At 42.2% G+C, this 17272-nt stretch overlaps 1 protein-coding gene across 1 annotated transcript in view; it reads left to right on the plus strand.

Moving 5' to 3' along the window:
* Nucleotides 1-4960: 4960 nt before the first annotated feature.
* CD247 (CD247 molecule) overlaps nucleotides 4961-17272 on the plus strand; it is a gene marked incomplete at its 5' end in the record, with an annotated part of 76561 nt that continues 64249 nt past the window's right edge. Inside the window, one exon of the mRNA XM_079726372.1 lies at nucleotides 4961-5018. Within this exon, the coding sequence (XP_079582498.1) occupies nucleotides 4961-5018 (58 nt within the window). The remainder of the gene's footprint in view (nucleotides 5019-17272) is intronic.

The raw sequence follows: 17272 nt of genomic DNA on the forward strand, positions 1-17272 counted from the left end.
TAAGACCCAAGCTGGGCCAATTAGATCATTTCCTGAGATTTTTTTTTAATTTATTATTTTTATTTTGAATTTTCTTTTTTTTTTTTTTTTTTTAAATATAATAGTGTTTATTTTTACTTGTTGACAGTTTGCTTTATTTATTTATTTATTTTTGGCTGTGTTGGGTCTTCGTTTCTGTGCGAGGGCTTTCTCTAGCTGTGGAGGGCGGGGGCCACTCTTCATCGCGGTGCGCGGGCCTCTCACTATCGCGGCCTCTCTTGTTGCGGAGCACAGGCTCCAGACGCGCAGGCTCAGTAATTTTGGCTCACGGGCCCAGTTGCTCCGCGGCATGTGGGATCTTCCCAGACCGGGGCACGAACCCGTGTCCCCTGCATCAGCAGGCAGACTCTCAACCACTGCGCCACCAGGGAAGCCCCTGAATTTTCTTTTATTTATTTTTTTTATACAGCAGGTTCTTATTAGTCATCCATTTTATATACATCAGTGTATACATGTCAATCCCAATCTCCCAATTCATCACACCACCCCCACCACCCCCCGCCGCTTTCCCCCCTTGGTGTCCATACGTTTGTTCTCTACATCTGTGTCACAATTTCTATCCTGCAAACCGGTTCATCTCTACCATTTTTCTAGGTTCTACATATATGCGTTAATGCAATATTTGTTTTTCTCTTTCTGACTTACTTCACTCTGTATGACAGTCTCTAGATTCATCCACGTCTCTACAAATGACCCAATTTCGTTCCTTTTTATGGCTGAGTAATATTCCATTGTATATATGTACCACATCTTCTTTATCCATTCCTCTGTCAATGGGCATTTAGGTTGCTTACATGACCTGGCTACTGTAAATAGTGCTGCAATGAACATTGGGGTGCATGTGTCTTTTTGAATTATGGTTTTTCTCTGAGTATATGCCTAGTAGTAGGATTGCTGGGTCATATGTATGGTAATTCTATTTTTAGCTTTTTAAGGAACCTCCATACTGTTCTCCATAGTGGCTGTGTCAATTTACATTCCCACCAACAGTGCAAGAGGGTTCCTTTTTCTCCACACCCTCTCTAGCATTTGTTGTTTGTAGATTTTCTGATGATGCCCATCCTAACTGGTGTGAGGTGATACCTCATTGTAGTTTTGATTTGCATTTCTCTAATAACTAGTGATGTTGAGCAGCTTTTCATGTGCTTCTTGGCCATCTGTATGTCCTCTTTGGAGAAATGTCTACTTAGGCCTTCTGCCCATTTTTGGATTGGGTTGTTCATTTTTTTAATACTGAGTTGCATGTGCTGTTTATATATTTTGGAGATTAATCCTTTGTCCATTGATTCATTTGCAAATATTTTTTCCCATCTGAGGGTTGTCTTTTCGTCTTGTTCGTGGTTTTCCTTTGCTTTGCAAAAGCTTTGAAGTTTCATTAGGTCCCATTTGTTTATTTTTGTTTTTACTTCCATTACTCTAGGAGGTGGATCAAAAAAGATCTTGCTGTGATTTATGTCAAAGAGTGTTCTTCCTATGTTTTCCTCTAAGAGTTTTATAGTGTCCAGTCTTACATTTAGGTCTCGAATCCATTTTGAGTTTATTTCTGTGTATGGTGTTAGGGAGTGTTCTAATTTCATTCTTTTACATGTAGCTGTCCAGTTATCCCAGCACCATTTACTGAAAAGACTGTTTTTTCTCCATTGTATGTCTTTGCCTCCTTTGTCATAGATTAGTTGACCATAGGTGCATTGGTTTATTTCTGGGCTTTCTATCTTGTTCCATTGATCTATATTTCTGTTTTTGTGCCAGTACCATATTGTCTTGATTACTGTAGCTTTGTAGTATAGTCTGAAGTCAGGGAGTCTGATTCCTCCAGCTCTGTTTTATTCCCTCAAGACTGCTTTGTGGCTCCATACAAATTTTAAGATGATTTGTTCGAGTTCCGTAAAAATTACCATTGGTAATTTGATAGGGATTGCATTGAATCTGTAGATTGCTTTGGGTAGTATAGTCATTTTCACAGTATTCATTCTTCCAATCCAAGAACATGGTATATCTCTCCATCTGCTGGTATCATCTTTAATTTCTTTCAACAGTGTCTATGGTTTTCTGCATACAGGTCTTTTGTCTCCCTAGGTAGGTTTATTCCTAGTTATTTTATTCTTTTTGTTGCAGTGGTAAATGGGAGTATTTCCTTAATTTCCTTTTCAGATTTTTCATCATTAGTGTATAGGAATGCAAGAGATTTCTGTGCATTAATTTTGTATCCTGCAACGTTACCAAATTCATTGATTAGCTCTAGTAGTTTTCTGGTGGCATCTTTAGGATTCTCTATGTATAGTATCATGTCATGTGCAAACAATGACAGTTTTACTTCTTCTTTTCCAATTTGTATTCCTTTTATTTCTGTTTCTTCTCTGATTGCCGTGGCTAGGACTTCCAAAACTATGTTGAATAATAGTGGCAAGAGTGGACATCCTTGTCTTGTTCCTGGCCTTAGAGGAAATGCTTTCAGTTTTTCACCATTGAGAATGATGTTTGCTGTGGGTTTGTCATATATGGCCTTTATTATGTTGAGGTAGGTTCCCTCTATGCCCACTTTCTGGAGAGTTTTTATCATAAATGGGTGTTGAATTTTGTCAAAAGCTTTTTCTGCATCTATTGAGATGATCATAAGGTTTTTATTCTTCAGTTTGTTAATATGGTGTATCACATTGATTGCTTTGTGTATATTGGAGAATCCTTGCATCCCTGGGATAAATCCCACTTGATCATGGTGTATGCTCCTTTTAATGTGTTGTTGGATTCTGTTTGCTAGTATTCTGTTGAGGATTTTTGCATCTATATTCATCAGTGATATTGGTCTGTAATTTTCTTTTTTTGTAGTATCTTTGTCTGGTTTTGGTATCAGGGTGATGGTGGCCTCATAGAATGAGTTTGGGAGTGTTTTTTCCTCTGCAATTTTTTGGAAGAGTTTGAGAAGGGTGGGTGTTAGCTCTTCTCTAAATGTTTGATAGAATTCATCTGTGAAGCCATCTGGTCCTGGACTTTTGTTTGTTGGACGATTCTTAATCACAGTTTCAATTTCATTACTTGTGATTGGTCTGTTCATACTTTCTATTTCTTCCTGGTTCAGTCTTGGAAGGTTATACCTTTCTAAGAATTTGTCCATTTCTTCCAGGTTGTCCAATTTATTGGCATAGAGTTTCTTGTATTAGTCTCTTAGGATGCTTTGTATTTCTGCGGTGTCTGTTGTAACTTCTCCTTTTTGAGGAAATGCCACACACATTTTCCACAGGGGCCTCGCCATTCCACATTCCCGCCAGCAATGTACAAGAGTTCCAATTTCTTCACATCCTTACCAACACCTTGTGTTTTTAAATTTTAGCTGTCCTAGTGTGTGTGAAGTAATAGTTCACTGTAGTTTTGATTTGCATTTCCGTAATGACCAAAGATATTGCACAAGTTTTCATGTGCTTATTGGCCATTTGTATATCTCTTTGGAGAAATATCTATTCAGATCTTTGGCAGATTTTTCCTTTTTTTTCCCTAGTTTAGTTGTAAGAGTTATTTATATATTTTGAATAGTATACCCTTATCAATATATGATATGGAAATATTTTTTCTATGGATTGTCTTTTCACTTTCTTGATAGTGTCCTTTATGCACAAAAGTTTTAAGTTTTGAGGAAGTCCAATTTACCTATTTTTTCTTTGATTGCCTGTGCTTTTTTGTTGTCCTGGCTATTTTTGTACATTAATTTTTTCATATAAACTTTGGACCCAAATTATCTTATTCTAAAACTTTTGTTGGCATTTGTAGAGGGATGGGTTGATTAATTTAGAGAGAGGGACTTTCGTGGTGGCCCAGTGGTTAAGAATCCACCTTCTGATGCAGGGGACATGAGTTCAATCCCTGGTCAGGAAACTAAGATACCATATGCCATGGGCAACTAAGCCCTCGTGCCACAACTACTGAGCCCACGTGCCACAACGAAAGTTCCCGCATGCTGCAACAAATATCCCGCATGCCACAACTAAGACCCAACACAGCCAAATAAATAAATAAATAAATAAATTTTTTTTTAAAGTTTAGAGAGAGTCATGGTCTTCTTAAAAGGGAGATTTTTCTCAAAGACCAGAATACACCTTTCCATTTACCCAAGTCCTTTCTGTATTCTTCAGTAACACTTTAAAGTTTGTTTCACATAGATCTCACACTTTCTATGAAGTTTATTTCTTGGTATTAATCTTTTCTTATTGTAAATTAGTCTAATGTTTAGATGCTGACAACTAACAAAAGTGTTTGAAGTATTATGTGAGCTCTACTATTTTCTATGGTCCAAATTCAGGCCCAGTTCAGATCTGCAACCTCAGATCTACTCCAACACTTTGCTTTATAGGTAAGGACGCTGAGGTCTAGAGATGCTGAGTGACTTACTCAAGGCTGCACAGCAGGTACATAGCAGAGATAGCACTATGGCCCAAGTATTCTGTCTCTACATTTCGCCTGACTCAATCCAGGGCTCTGTCATCTTACCAACTGCCATAAAATACACGAATCTAGGAAAGCGGCGAATGTTCTTACATGCACTGGGAACTTGTAGTTGCCTAGGGATTGACTTCACCAATCAAGATAGGAGTTAGATAAAAATTAGACAAAAATTAGGAAAAAAGGAAAATAAAACAATGGTTAAGTGAGAAAAAAAGCAAAAATTCAGACAGACACACACTCGCCTACGTGTGTACACATACACCGCACCCCCCCCCCACCCTAAACCCTCAAACCTCCAGAGCTTCCTGCCTGTGAACCGAAAGGAGGAGTGTGAATTTCCTGGCCCTGCTGGCAGGTGCCTTCTCAAAGTCCCCATAGTCCTCCACTTCCTGAGGAGGCTGCAACTGAAGAGACTGCTTTTCTCTTCTTCTTCCAGTCACGGCTGCCTCGGCCTCTGACCCCAGGCACCATCCTGGGGAAGGACAAGATGAAGTGGATGGTGCTTGTTACGGTGGCCACCCTGCAGACACACTTCCCAGTTACAGGTAAGGCCGGATGTATCGGATGTATCGATGGCAAGGAAGTTTTCGGAACCCTTTGTACATGCGTGTCGGGGGTGGAGGGAGATAGCAGAGGGCTGGTGAGGCGCCAGTGCCTCCTTTAAATCCTGCCCTCCCCAAGTCAATGAGCAGCTGAGTGGGGAGGGTCTGGCTTGATGCAGGCATCTGCCTCATTAAGGCCAAGCTGGGCATCAGCTCAGAGCCAGATGCTTGAAAACACACCTGTGCAAAGTATGGATTTTTCCAGTGATAAAAGGAGAGAGAAAAGTCTGTGGTGGGGAAAGGATGAGGAGAAACTGAGGCAGGCCCCGTGTGGACAAGAGGAGAGGGAGTATTTAACAGAAGCCAGGAGGGACCAGAAAATGTCAGCCAGGCCATGTTTCATCCTGAGGCACTTTTCTAGTCTTTATGTATTCTTCTTTCACACCCTTGCTGGCTCCGTCACTCCGCCCCTTTCCTTCTTCCTGCGCCAACAAAGAACATTGCATTTGTTGTTGGTTAGAGAGGGTCATCGCTGTGGCCCTGGCTGACCTGGAACACCTTGATGGGCCAGAGACTTTGACTGGGTTAATGAAGGAGGGAAGTGGCCTTCTTCAGGGTCTGTGTCTAGGCTTAGCTCTGACTTGGCTGCCTCTGTACCCCACAGCCAAGGGCTGCCTGATGACACACCCATCCAGGCTCAGTGACTAACCCACCGCCTCTTGCTTCAGACAGCTCTCTGTCTGAGGCCATAAAGCCAGAGATGCTGACATAATGTAGGGGACAGATGAGAGGATGTGACTTGTTAAGTAGCCACCATGAGGAACAACCAACCAACAAGAGAACCTACTCCTCTCTTCATTCCAGTCCTTAGAGTCTGGCTTTTCTAGAATCCTTTTACCCTTACCGTGTTTTCTAGCTCAGATAATAAGAAGTGAAAAGAAGACAAAATGGACTGCCTCTGGGCATTGGCGTCCTGGCATTTTTTTTACAAAATATGGGACAAGCTGTATTTGAATCTAAAGAAACCAGGAGAGTGGTCACAAACCAATGTCCTTCCTCCACTTTACAGCTCACCTCGGTGTGGGAGGGAGTTTGGTGACAAGGGTGGGAGGGCAGGAAAGGCCACTGACACTTTTGTTCCTGCCAGGGAACATGGTACAGCTGCCGCCTAGCACCTCGGGGGTTTCAAGGACTAAGAAATCGCGGGGTTTTCTGTAAGATCACAGCTCTCTTCTCAAAAAAGCCTTCTTGGGTATGAGTCCCGCAGTGCCATAGGTAAGAAGACCAGGGCAAGCCCAGAGCAGCCCATCCTCATGTGCAGGGCACAAGAGGACCCAAGATGCCAAAACGGCCTGTGAATTCAATGACTTCAGAGGGAACTGCTGACAGTGGTAGATTCAGACCTTGGGCTTCAGGTTTGGGGGACGGCACTTGGTAGATAATTCTACCATGTGAAGTTTCCTCAGGGGTCTATTTGTGTTGGGTCTTGGGGCCAAGGCTGGGACAATGGAATTAGAAGAGAAAATAAAAGCTGCTTGGGTGCTGGTGGCTGCCAGGAGTGGTAAACAAAACCCCACCCAGAAGACAAGATGGGGGCCATGCCCCATTTCCACAAGGTGTGTACAGAAAGAAAAGCCTTAGATTCGTCTTTCAATGCTACTTGCTTTGCTGGTGTGGAGATTGAAATTTCAGCTATTTTTAGATAAGGCTCCTGGACAAAGGTTTTCCAGAGTGTCCTAGCCCTGTTGAGGGAAGGCTGGGGAGGCTTAGAGAGGCCTTTAGCACCGAGGGCCACAAATGGCACCCGTGTTGGCTGAGAAGACACACTCTCTCTATGATTTCCTTTGGAAGAAAGGCTGCTGAGTGACGGAATTCGAGTTGAGGTCTTCCCGCTTTTCTTGCTCAGTTAAGTTACTCATCCCCGAACCCTTTTAAAGCATCTTCTTTTTACTAAGACTTTTCCATTTGCATTTTCTTGCAAATGCCCAGATCATTAAGATCACGGCAAATAACAACCCAGTCCATCTACCTGAGGAGGTCTCCCTGGGTGAGTCTGCCAAGACAGTCAGCCGAGGCTGGAAGAGATTAAGATGGCGTGGCTAACGGCACAGGCAGACTTCTGCCTGCAGAGCCCCCAACTCCTCAGTGCCTCTAACTCCCTGCCTCACAGTGGTCAGTGGGACCTTGGTCCTTCCTTTGTAAGGAAATGCAGCTTTGACACAAAGTCTCAGGAAACGCATGCTCCTAGGTGTGGTGGGAAGAGTCAGGCCAGTCACAGTGCTGCCAATTTCCCAGCTGTGCAACCTTAGGCAAGTTACTTAACCTCTCTGGGCCTCAGTTTTCTCACCTCTAAAGTAAGAATAACCTTCACTGCAGAGCTGTGAAAATGAGAAGTAAATGTTAAGTGCCTGATATGTACTAAACAGTCAATACGTGAACGTTGTATTAATTCTTACTATTATTACATCCTGGCCTGTTTTCTTGTTCTCATTATCCAGGGACAGAAAATGGAAACCCATGGTTAGGATTCTTAATTTGCTCTTGATTGTGTTGTAAAGCAGCACTGGGCATTTCCTCCATCTGTTGAAATGCAGCTCATCCTCCTTTTGGTTTCTGAGCATACCTGTAACAGCTCAGGAACATAACGGTGATCCTTCCAGTGGTGGGCCCAATTGTGAACAAGCATCAAAACTTTGCTGGGTCATAGGATGAGCATTACAGCTACCATTTCTAGTTTTCTGAGACACTTATTCTGTAAGGGATATTCCCCCAAAGTGAAAACATGACTGACAATACATATAAGTAGTTAGGGGGAGCAAATTAGAACACAGTCCCCCCTGGTCATCACTGGTCAAGGTGGCCATCCAGAATTTGCAGCCAAATGGTTGGTGTGGATGCACAGTGACCAGGGTATTTAAATGAACACTCCTCGAAACCAGACCTTTGCTTAAACTGCTTGGAGCTGGGCTTGAGGGAAGCTTTTGTGTGATGCCAGGAAAAGTTTTTCATCGATGGCGTTTTCACCAATGGTTTATTTTGACCTCTGGTCATCTGGCTCTGCTCATCCAGATGATCTCCTTCATTTTCTACCTTGGCGGTTCTCAGATTTGCTGGCCTCTTTACACATCTGCTGCGGCAAAACATCCCCCAGAAACGGTGCTGGGACACTCTTGTTTAGGTGAATGACCACTGCTGAATTTATTTTTAAATTCTTTTTATTTTTGCCTTTGTCTTTAAAAAATTAGATTTAATTTTTTACTGGATATACACTTTTACTTTCAAGAATCCCTGGGCACTGTGTCTTGTTTTATGTTGAAGGATTCAGGCACCGTTAGGGAACTGTCTTGCTTTAGAGTTGTCCAAACACACACTCTGTAATCCTTTTTCTCCTGAGCCTTATTTACCTATGGGTCAGCTAACTGATTAAATAAATAGCAACGAGAGTTCAAAATAAATTTCTTCTCTGCTTGGGCCAGGGCTAGTTCTTATTAACATTAAAGTGACGGTAGATTTGATCAATTTGAGCAAACATAAAGTCCATTTGGTTAAAAATAATCAAACTAGTCATTTGATCTGTTAATTGAAACAAAACAGTCAGTTTAGTCACTGCACATACATAGCCATTCCTTCCAGTCTCAAACACAGTCAATGTTTTCTGAGGGAAAAGATGCTTCAGTCTTGCTCAGGGATGTGTCCCAGCACTTAGCATAGTGCCTGGAGCAGAGATCACGCGCACTAAATATTTGTTGAGTGAATTGAAAGGTGGGTGAATGAAGGAAATCTAGACCTTTCCATGCGATTAAATTCACTTTAATGGTTTATGGAGGGGGGATGTATATTGGAGTGGCATTATTTCGACCTTTCTTCTAGAGAACTTAGCATTAAACAAAGTACTTTAAAAAAACACAGAAACTAAGCTGGTGGAGGGGACAGGGCAGTTTGAGTAAACAGATGGATTCAGAATGATCTACAAGGACAGTTTCAGACAAAATCCTACCATTGTTAAAAATGTCTGGTTGGACTGTATGAAATTTCCTATATTCATTTATTTGGGACCTACAAAAATGATAATTTCATATGATTCAGCTAACACTATATCTTGAAGATTAGACAAAGAAAGATGCTCATTTTTCTGACTTGGCTTTAACACTAGGGAAAAGCAGAAAATAAGGCTACCACAGTTGGAGATTAACTAATGAATTAATAAACTAATGAAAGGCACCAAGGAGAAAAATAAGAGCTTGTGGATTATAGCATAAATTGCATTCAATTGCCCACCTGCTTCAAAATATAGAAAGAAAAAAAAGAAAAGCAGGATATCTAATCATTATAGTCCAAATTGGCCTAAGTTACTAAGTAAATATCCCAACTAGCTATCTTTTTTTTTCTCTCTCTTAATTTGAGGTATTTTACCAAAAATATCATAAAATCAGAGGAAGTTATAAATTTAAAAAATATTCCATTCCAGTATTTTTATAAGTGTTTAAATATCTTTATATAGTTGTTATTACAAAAACAATTTCAAGTGCTTTTTTCCTTAATATTTTATTCTGAGCATCTTTTTTGATACTTAGCCTTCATGATTGTTTTTAATCGCTATGTAAACGTCCATAGTTTATGCATCGTATTTTCTTTACTATTTCATTATTGTTGGACATTTGGGCTGTCCCTAATTTTTGTTATTATAGCTAATGCTGCAAGAAAATCTTTACATCTGTAGCTTTTAAATTTTCTTTTGAATTACTTCCTTGGGCTAATTTCTCCAGGGCTGACAATTAAAGGAATAGGTTAAAGTAAAGGAACATTTCACAGGATACTTTAGACTTCTGTTGAAGTCTAAACAGTTTTTCTGTCAAGGAAAGAGAGTTTTTTCCCTAACTCTCTGACCATCTGCAAGTGTTTCTTGTCTTTTCTGGAGCAGGCGATAGGGTAGAGGGAGAGAGGAGACCGTGGAACCAGAAAGATCTGGATCCAAGTCCTGATCTGTGGCCAGTTGCCTACCTTCGGAGCCCCGTTCTTCCTCTGTGAGATGGCGGTAACCATGTCTACCTCACGCAGAGCACCGTGGAGTGGAGATACTGCTCGGAAGTGCCTACACACAAGAGGTGCTCGAAAAGCAGTAGTCATTATCACGTGTGCCTCAGTTTCCCAACCTACAAAATAAAGGATATCATTTTCCCAGTGGAAGAAAGTGGAAACCCTGGTACTAACATGCTTTCTTTGTCTTCCCTTGTCACTAAATTGCAGTAAACTTGGGCAGGAATCTCTTTAGTTTTTGCATCTGTGAAATGAATTGCGTATGGTCTTGTAATTACCAAGTTTTCAAGAACGTTTAAGTTACCTAGCCTCCCACCCCACTGGTATTGGCTTGTAGAATTAGGAACCTAAACTTCATTCTTCCCTGAAGCTCCAAATAAACAATAAACTTAAAACTTAAAAAAAAAAATCTGGACTTCCCCCTTATCACAATATTTTTAACTCTCCAGTGGGAGCCTCTGTTGTGAAAAATCCAAGGACAGATTCCAACATTTTCTGCCTTGTCCCTTATGCTTGTGTGTCAGATGCAGATTTATGGCCACACAGGGACTTTGTTGGTGAGCACTGACTTGAAGAGAAAGCAAATTGAGGTCTGAAGCAGCTAAACTGCAGTGGTGGAAATCTTAGGAGCTTCCACCGTCCGCTTTGGTTGCCTGTTATGATTTGTGCTACTCAGCAACTAATTTGCAGGCTCAAGGGGAAAAAAATAAATAGAAAGCATTCAAACAAGGACAGGCAGGATCCTCGCTGGTCCAGACCACTGTTCTGTTAGTACAGTCGTCCCTTTATATTTACAAAATGCTTTCCAGCACCTTCATTCATAACCATCCAATGGCAAGTAGCAGAAAAAGTATTGATTTTAAGATTCTCTTTTTATAAACAAAGAAAATGAGGTTCAGAGGTTTGGTGACTCGCCTCAGAGTAGAACCAGGCTCCGAACATGGTTTCTCTGATCCCTTGTTCAAGGTATGTGTTCTCGAATGTTCTACGCAGCCTGTCTACCAGGCCTGCTGTCAATTTGCAGTATTATACATCAGATCACTGAATTCTGAAGCAGATTTTTGAAGATATTCCCCCTTAGTAAACACGTATTATGATTTTCCTCTCCATTTCTGGAGAAATAATTGTTTTGATGCTGAATATTCTCATTTAAATATACGTTTTTCTGCCGAGTATGAAGTATTTGGTTGTTAATATAGAATTGCATTTTTCTCTGGCCTATTATTACAGTTCTGAAATCATGTTCTCCCCAATTGGTAAAATCCATATTTTCTGTTTTGCTCTTAATAAATATACCTATATTGGAGCTTTTCTTGAGAGGGACCGGCCCCTTTCTGTGCGTGCAGGTACCGCCCCCCTGTCGTCGCCCCCGCCGACCACGTTATGCATAGGTGGAACTCAAATGTGTAAATCAAAGTGTAAATTAAATCATATTTGAGAAGACTTGATCCTAAATAGTAGCCGTTAACCAATCTGTTTGGTAAGAATGTATCTTCATACAGTGTGTAAGGTTTTGTGGGGTGAGGTTTTCTAAAAGAATAGCACACTATTACACACAGATGCTGGGTTGAGATTTGTTTTTTTATATAAATCCTCAAGGAGTGGGAGCATTACCTTTAAATGACAAATATCTATAATCAATTCTTAATTTCTTTTTTGTTTTTCATACATTTGATTTATTTATTTTTGGCTGTGTTGGGTCTTCGTGGCTGCACACGGGCTTTCTCTAGTTGTGGCGAGCAGCGGCTACTCTTCGTTGTGTTCTCTTGTTGCGGAGCACGGGCTCTAGGCGTGCGGGCTTCAGTAGTTGTGGCTCGTGGGCTGTAGAGCTCAGGCTCAGTAGTTGTGGCACACGGGCTTAGTTGCTCTGCAGCCTGTGGGATCTTCCTGGACCAGGGCTCGAACCCGTGTCCCCTGCATTGGCAGGTGGACTCTTAACCACTGCACCACCAGGAAAGCCCTCAGTTCTTAGTTTCTTATGTCAGATTTTAGCCTTGAGTCCACTTGCATCTGCCTGGGCTGAGCTCAGGGAGTGCAAACCCTTTTGCTGTTGACTGGAGCAAAGCAAACCAAGATAAGAAATCTGATGCTCAGAGCAGAAGCATTAAATTGCCAGATTGTGAATATAGGTGGTTCTTAGTGGGGCCACTCCCCAAGCTGACTGGGAGGAGGGCTGGGAAAGGAGAAGTCTCTGAGAGGTTCTCCAGCTATTTGCAGGGCTGCTGGGTTATCGGTGCGTTGCCTTTGCCGAACCCTGGAGTTGGGGAAGACGGCTCAGAACACAAACCAACACCACTATTTAGGATTAAACAAATCACCACTTCTCTCTGTCGCTGTAGATACTAGAAAGTCAGCTGCGTGTTCCTTCATTTTACCAGGTCCCCAGCATGAGATGTTGCACTGGCTCGAAGCCATCATGTGAATGTCGGCCCTGAGTTAGGACTGCCTTTTCCTCATGCAGGCTGGGAGTGGCAGTGGAGACTTGGAGGGAGGAGATATTACAGGCAGAGTAGAAGAGACAGCCTGGGGGTGAGGCGGGGGGCTTTCGATCTGCAGCTGTGGGAGGCAGACTGGCCAGAGCAGCGTGCTCCCGGGAGAAGGCCGCTGAACGGGGGCTGCAGCGTGGGACCAGCCTGTGCCCAGGCCCCGTCCTGCGGGTTATAGCTTGGCGCGGGTGCGGCACGCACATGTGCTGGTGTGTGTTTACCTGTGTGCTCTGCTGGGGGTACAGATGCCTGTGCCCCAGTGTGCATGTGAAGGTGTTTGTGAGGCTGTGTGTTTGTGCACGTGTTCCAGTGTGTCCCAGCTTGTGGGTGCATTGTGTGTGCGCCTGTCTGTATGCAGATGGACGTGTCTTGCGTCTGCAGGTAAGTCTTTCTGTGTGCACCAGTGAGTGGCTTTCTGTGTATAATGTGTGCATTTAAGAGGAGGTTGGTGGCAGCAGGACAGCTCTGTAGAAGGAAGGGCAAACATTGCTTGAGCTTAGAACTGGCGAGCTAGGCAGGAGAATGGCAGGGCTGAGATTTCACTGAGCCCATTCCAGGCATTCTGTGCAGAAGGGAGTCAAGAAAACTTCTGTCCAAACTAGAATCTCTAGGATCATGGAGAGGTGGGAGCAGCTTCTTCACAGATGCAGAGACGTCTCAGGTCTCCCAACTGCCCTCAGAACTCTGCCATCTCCCAAGTAAGCCTGCTGTCTTTCTTCCTTTCCACCTTCCTCCCAGTTCCCTCTACTTAGAATGCCTACCCTACTCCCACCCTGACCTGTGGAAACCCTGTCTTCCCCTTATAACGAAGTCCAGATACCTGGGGATCTCCCAGACCCACTGTTGACATTGTTACCAGCGTTGAGGTGACAAAGGAAGGTGGAAAATTGTTGTTTTCATAACTCAAGGTTAAAAACCCAACACAAATAGTTCCCTATGGTGAGCGCTTCTCAGAGTGGAGGCCCAGCACACAGAGTTTCAGGAACACGTACCCGTCAGCAGAAAATGTCACCAGCTCCCCAAATTCTCACCAGTTCCTCCCACAGTGGCCATCCTCTGAGTTTTGACTCAAAGAGTCAAAATACATTTGATGCTTTTCTTTCTTCCTGCCCTCAGAATAGATAAGCAATTCAATAAGGTGGCTTGTGGTGACCTATTCTGGCTGTCAAGAGTTGGTATCGCCAGACTGATAGTTATTTTTAATATCTGGTTATTCGAACCATCTGAATGTCACATTTGCCCACAAGGGCCGCCTTGCTCCTCCGTTGGGAAAGAGAGCGTGGAACTGGAAGGAAAAGGGAGGAGGTGCCTGGCAGAAAATGGTGCAAATGGCACATGTTTAGGCCTTACAGACCTTTCTAAGGCGATGGGAATTTAATTCTGTGTCCTGTCTTTTCTTCGCAACACCCAGTTGAAAATATGAATTAAAAAAAAAAAGTTTTCTGCTTTAAAATACTTCTTGATCTGCCGTTCTTGCTAAAGTACTTAGAATTATACATATCTTTGCACCATGGCCATGATCCAAAGGAACCAGAGCAACTGAGAAAACTGTTCATTGGTGGTCTGAGTGCTGAACATTTTGAGAAGTGGGGCACACTCACAGACTGTGTGGTGATGAGAGACCCCCAAACCAAACATCCCAGGGCCTTTGGTTTTTTTTTTTTTTTTATTAGTTTGGGCCTTTGGTTTTGTGACTTACTCTTGTAGTCGCACAAGGTGGATGCGGCAATGTGTGCTGGACCACACAAGGCTGATGTGTGTGTGGTGAAGCCAAAGAGAGCTCTTTCTAGAGAGGCTTCTGTAGAGTCCATCTAACTGAAGAAAATTGTTCTTGGTGGCATTAAAGAAGATACAGAAGAATTTAATTCGAAAGACTACTTTGAAAAGTATAGCAAGATTGAAATCATAGATGTTATGGAAGAAAGGCAGAGTGGAAAAAAAGAGAAAATATGCTTTTGTGATTTTTGGTGATCATGATACAGTTGATAAAACTGTTGTTCAGAAACACCATACTCTCAATGGGCATAACTGTGAAGTGAAAAAGACCTTTTCTAAGCAAGAAATGCGGTCTGTGGGATTGCAAAGAGGTGGAGGTGGAGGTGGCAACTTTATGGGTCATGGAGGACACGTTGGTTGAAGAGGAGCCTGTGGTTGTGGAGGTAGGTGGTGGCAGCAGGATGACGGTGGATATCATGGATCTGGAGGTGACAGTGGCAACTATTGTGATGGTCCTTATTATAGCCTTAGAGGAGGCTAATGTGGTGGTGGACCAGGATATGCAAACCAAGGTGGTAGACATGCTAGCGGTGGCAGAGGATATGATGATTATAATGAAGGAGGACATTTTGGCGGTGGTAACTATGGTAGTGGAGGATACTCTAATGATTTTGGAAATTATAGTGAACAACAGTAATCAAATTATGGGCCCATGAAGGGGGGCAGTTTTGGTGAAAGAAGCTTGAGCAGTCCCTGTGTCGGTGGTTATGGATCTGGTAGTGGAGGGGTGGATATGGAATCAGAAGGCTCTAAAAACTCAGCAGAAGAGGGTTGAAGTTCTTAGCAGGAAAGGGTGTGGAGTCGTCAGGAAAGCTGCAGGTTGCTGTGAGGCAGTCGTCCCAAGTGCATTAGCGGAACTGTAAAAATGTGCTACAGAAGGAACAAGGATCCGTAGTCAGAAAAGTTATTGCAGCTTAAACAGGAAAACTTCTTGTTCAGGACTGTCATAGCCACAGTTTGCAAAAAGTGTAGCTATTGATTACTGCAATGTCATGTCAATTAGATGTACATTCCTGAGGTCTTTCATGTCTTGTAGATTTGTCTTTTTCATTTCCTTACATCAGGTGTATTGTCTTGTAAATTGTGATAGTGGTACCAGGAAGAAAAATTAAGGAATTTTTAACTTAAACAAAAACAAAATAAAACAAGTCATCTGGTAAACCACTTGACTTATCAATGAGTGAATATTTACCAAGCACTTCTCTTGTGCCCCAAGGAAAACAAACAATTCTGTAGATGGTTGGCCCAACCAGTCCATTGACTGAGGCCAGTGTCTTGGAGCTGGATGTTGAGTGATTGAGAGCCCACAGGTAAAAGAAAGCATCCCTAGTTCTGTAGGTCATGTTCTCAGGTTTTACGAAAAAGTCTTAATTTCCCTACAGGCTTGCTTCTTTATGGTCTGGTCTAATTTTCATCGTTTTGTGAGCCTGTGCTAATTTCCATGCTGAGTTTAGTAGCAAAGGAGGCATATATCAGGAGATACCAACCAAGACTATTTTGAGCCAGGCTAGAGAGCTTCAGAAATTGCCTTCTTTGATTTCTTCAGATTAGAGAGAAATCTTTGTCTTTTCTCCCACTTCACTATCAATGCTTTAAAACCCAGACCTATATAAAATACACAAATGCTTTCTGGACAAAATGAATCTTGTCTGTTTTCTTTGGATTTCGGTGGGAACAATAAAGATTGAGCTACAAAAGGTTGGCAAAGAGGCTTATTATTTTTCTTTCTATTAAGTGTAGAGGCTTCAAAAGAACAGCTCAGAAAGTCAAATAATTGTATCCACCGCAGCTCACCCATCCATCTCCCTGCTGACCTGGCCTGTGAAATCCCCTTTAAAAACTTGGCCAGCTCTCACCTGCCCATTGCAAATGCTGTATTGTTAAATGTCTCCATCCATAATTCCACAAGGGAGGCCGCTATAAAGCACATTCCTTCCATTTCAACAGAGTATCTCATCAGGGATAGCTCTCTGGGGTGAGGGGAAGGGTGCCTCTAATTTTCAAAGCTTTGCAATTTCATCTTGAAGAGGGAGGTACTTGGAAACCAAAAACGGATTGTGAATAAAGTTATAATCACAAACTCTTGCAATCCAAAATGGCCAGTGGGGAGGATGTGAAAGGGAAGGTTTGGAGAGCAGTTTTTTATTTTCATGACAATTTCTTGATTTCTTTAGTTTGGAAAAAACACATCTGTTTGTTTCTAGCTATGGCTCTAAACATAAAGCCTCAGACTCAAAGCTGATCTAATTGCTGGTTGGTTTCAGACCATAGCTTCCTCAGAAAATTCCTGTCAGCCATTTTGAAGAGCACAAAATGGCTCCTCTGTGCCAAGGGATAAACAGAGGATTTGGCTGCTACGGGATTTTAAAATTGGGGGTTGAATATTTTGCAGCAGCATTCAAGCCTGGAGTAATTTCAACTTAAAAAAGAAAGAAATCTAACCTCAAAATTGGCTAATCATCTCAGATTCAGTGCAGAATGATCACCCAAGGAAGCAGGTATTGTGCCCCTGGGTCCTCTCTAGGGAGTCCTCTCTATTGTCCTGGATGCTTTCCACGTAGAGTTCCTTCAAACCCATGGTCTTTCTCAGAGTTTGACCCTATGACATTATCTTTCTCTCCCATCACCTTCATTCCTTTTCTCTGAAGGTTTTTAAAAAATCCCTTCCAAGGGAATATACAAATCACATGTAATGGGATTTTGAATTATATAAATTCAAAATAATGCAATACAAAAACTTAATAAGGTCTCAATTTATGTGCACTATTTACAATAATGTGACTCTGATTTTGCATTTATTCCTGTGAGAAATTAACTTGAATTTTGCAAAATAATCAGGAATGCTCCTCTCATGTAGTGTAACTACTTCATAATCAGAAGGGGCCTGTGGTAATATTGTGATTAGCAGAGGTGGGCATGGGGGATGCTGTCAGTGAGTTGTACTTTCAGTGATAAGAA

The sequence above is a fragment of the Hyperoodon ampullatus genome (genome assembly GCF_949752795.1).
Source record: "Hyperoodon ampullatus genome assembly, chromosome: 2".
In the NCBI taxonomy this organism is placed as follows: domain Eukaryota; kingdom Metazoa; phylum Chordata; class Mammalia; order Artiodactyla; family Ziphiidae; genus Hyperoodon; species Hyperoodon ampullatus.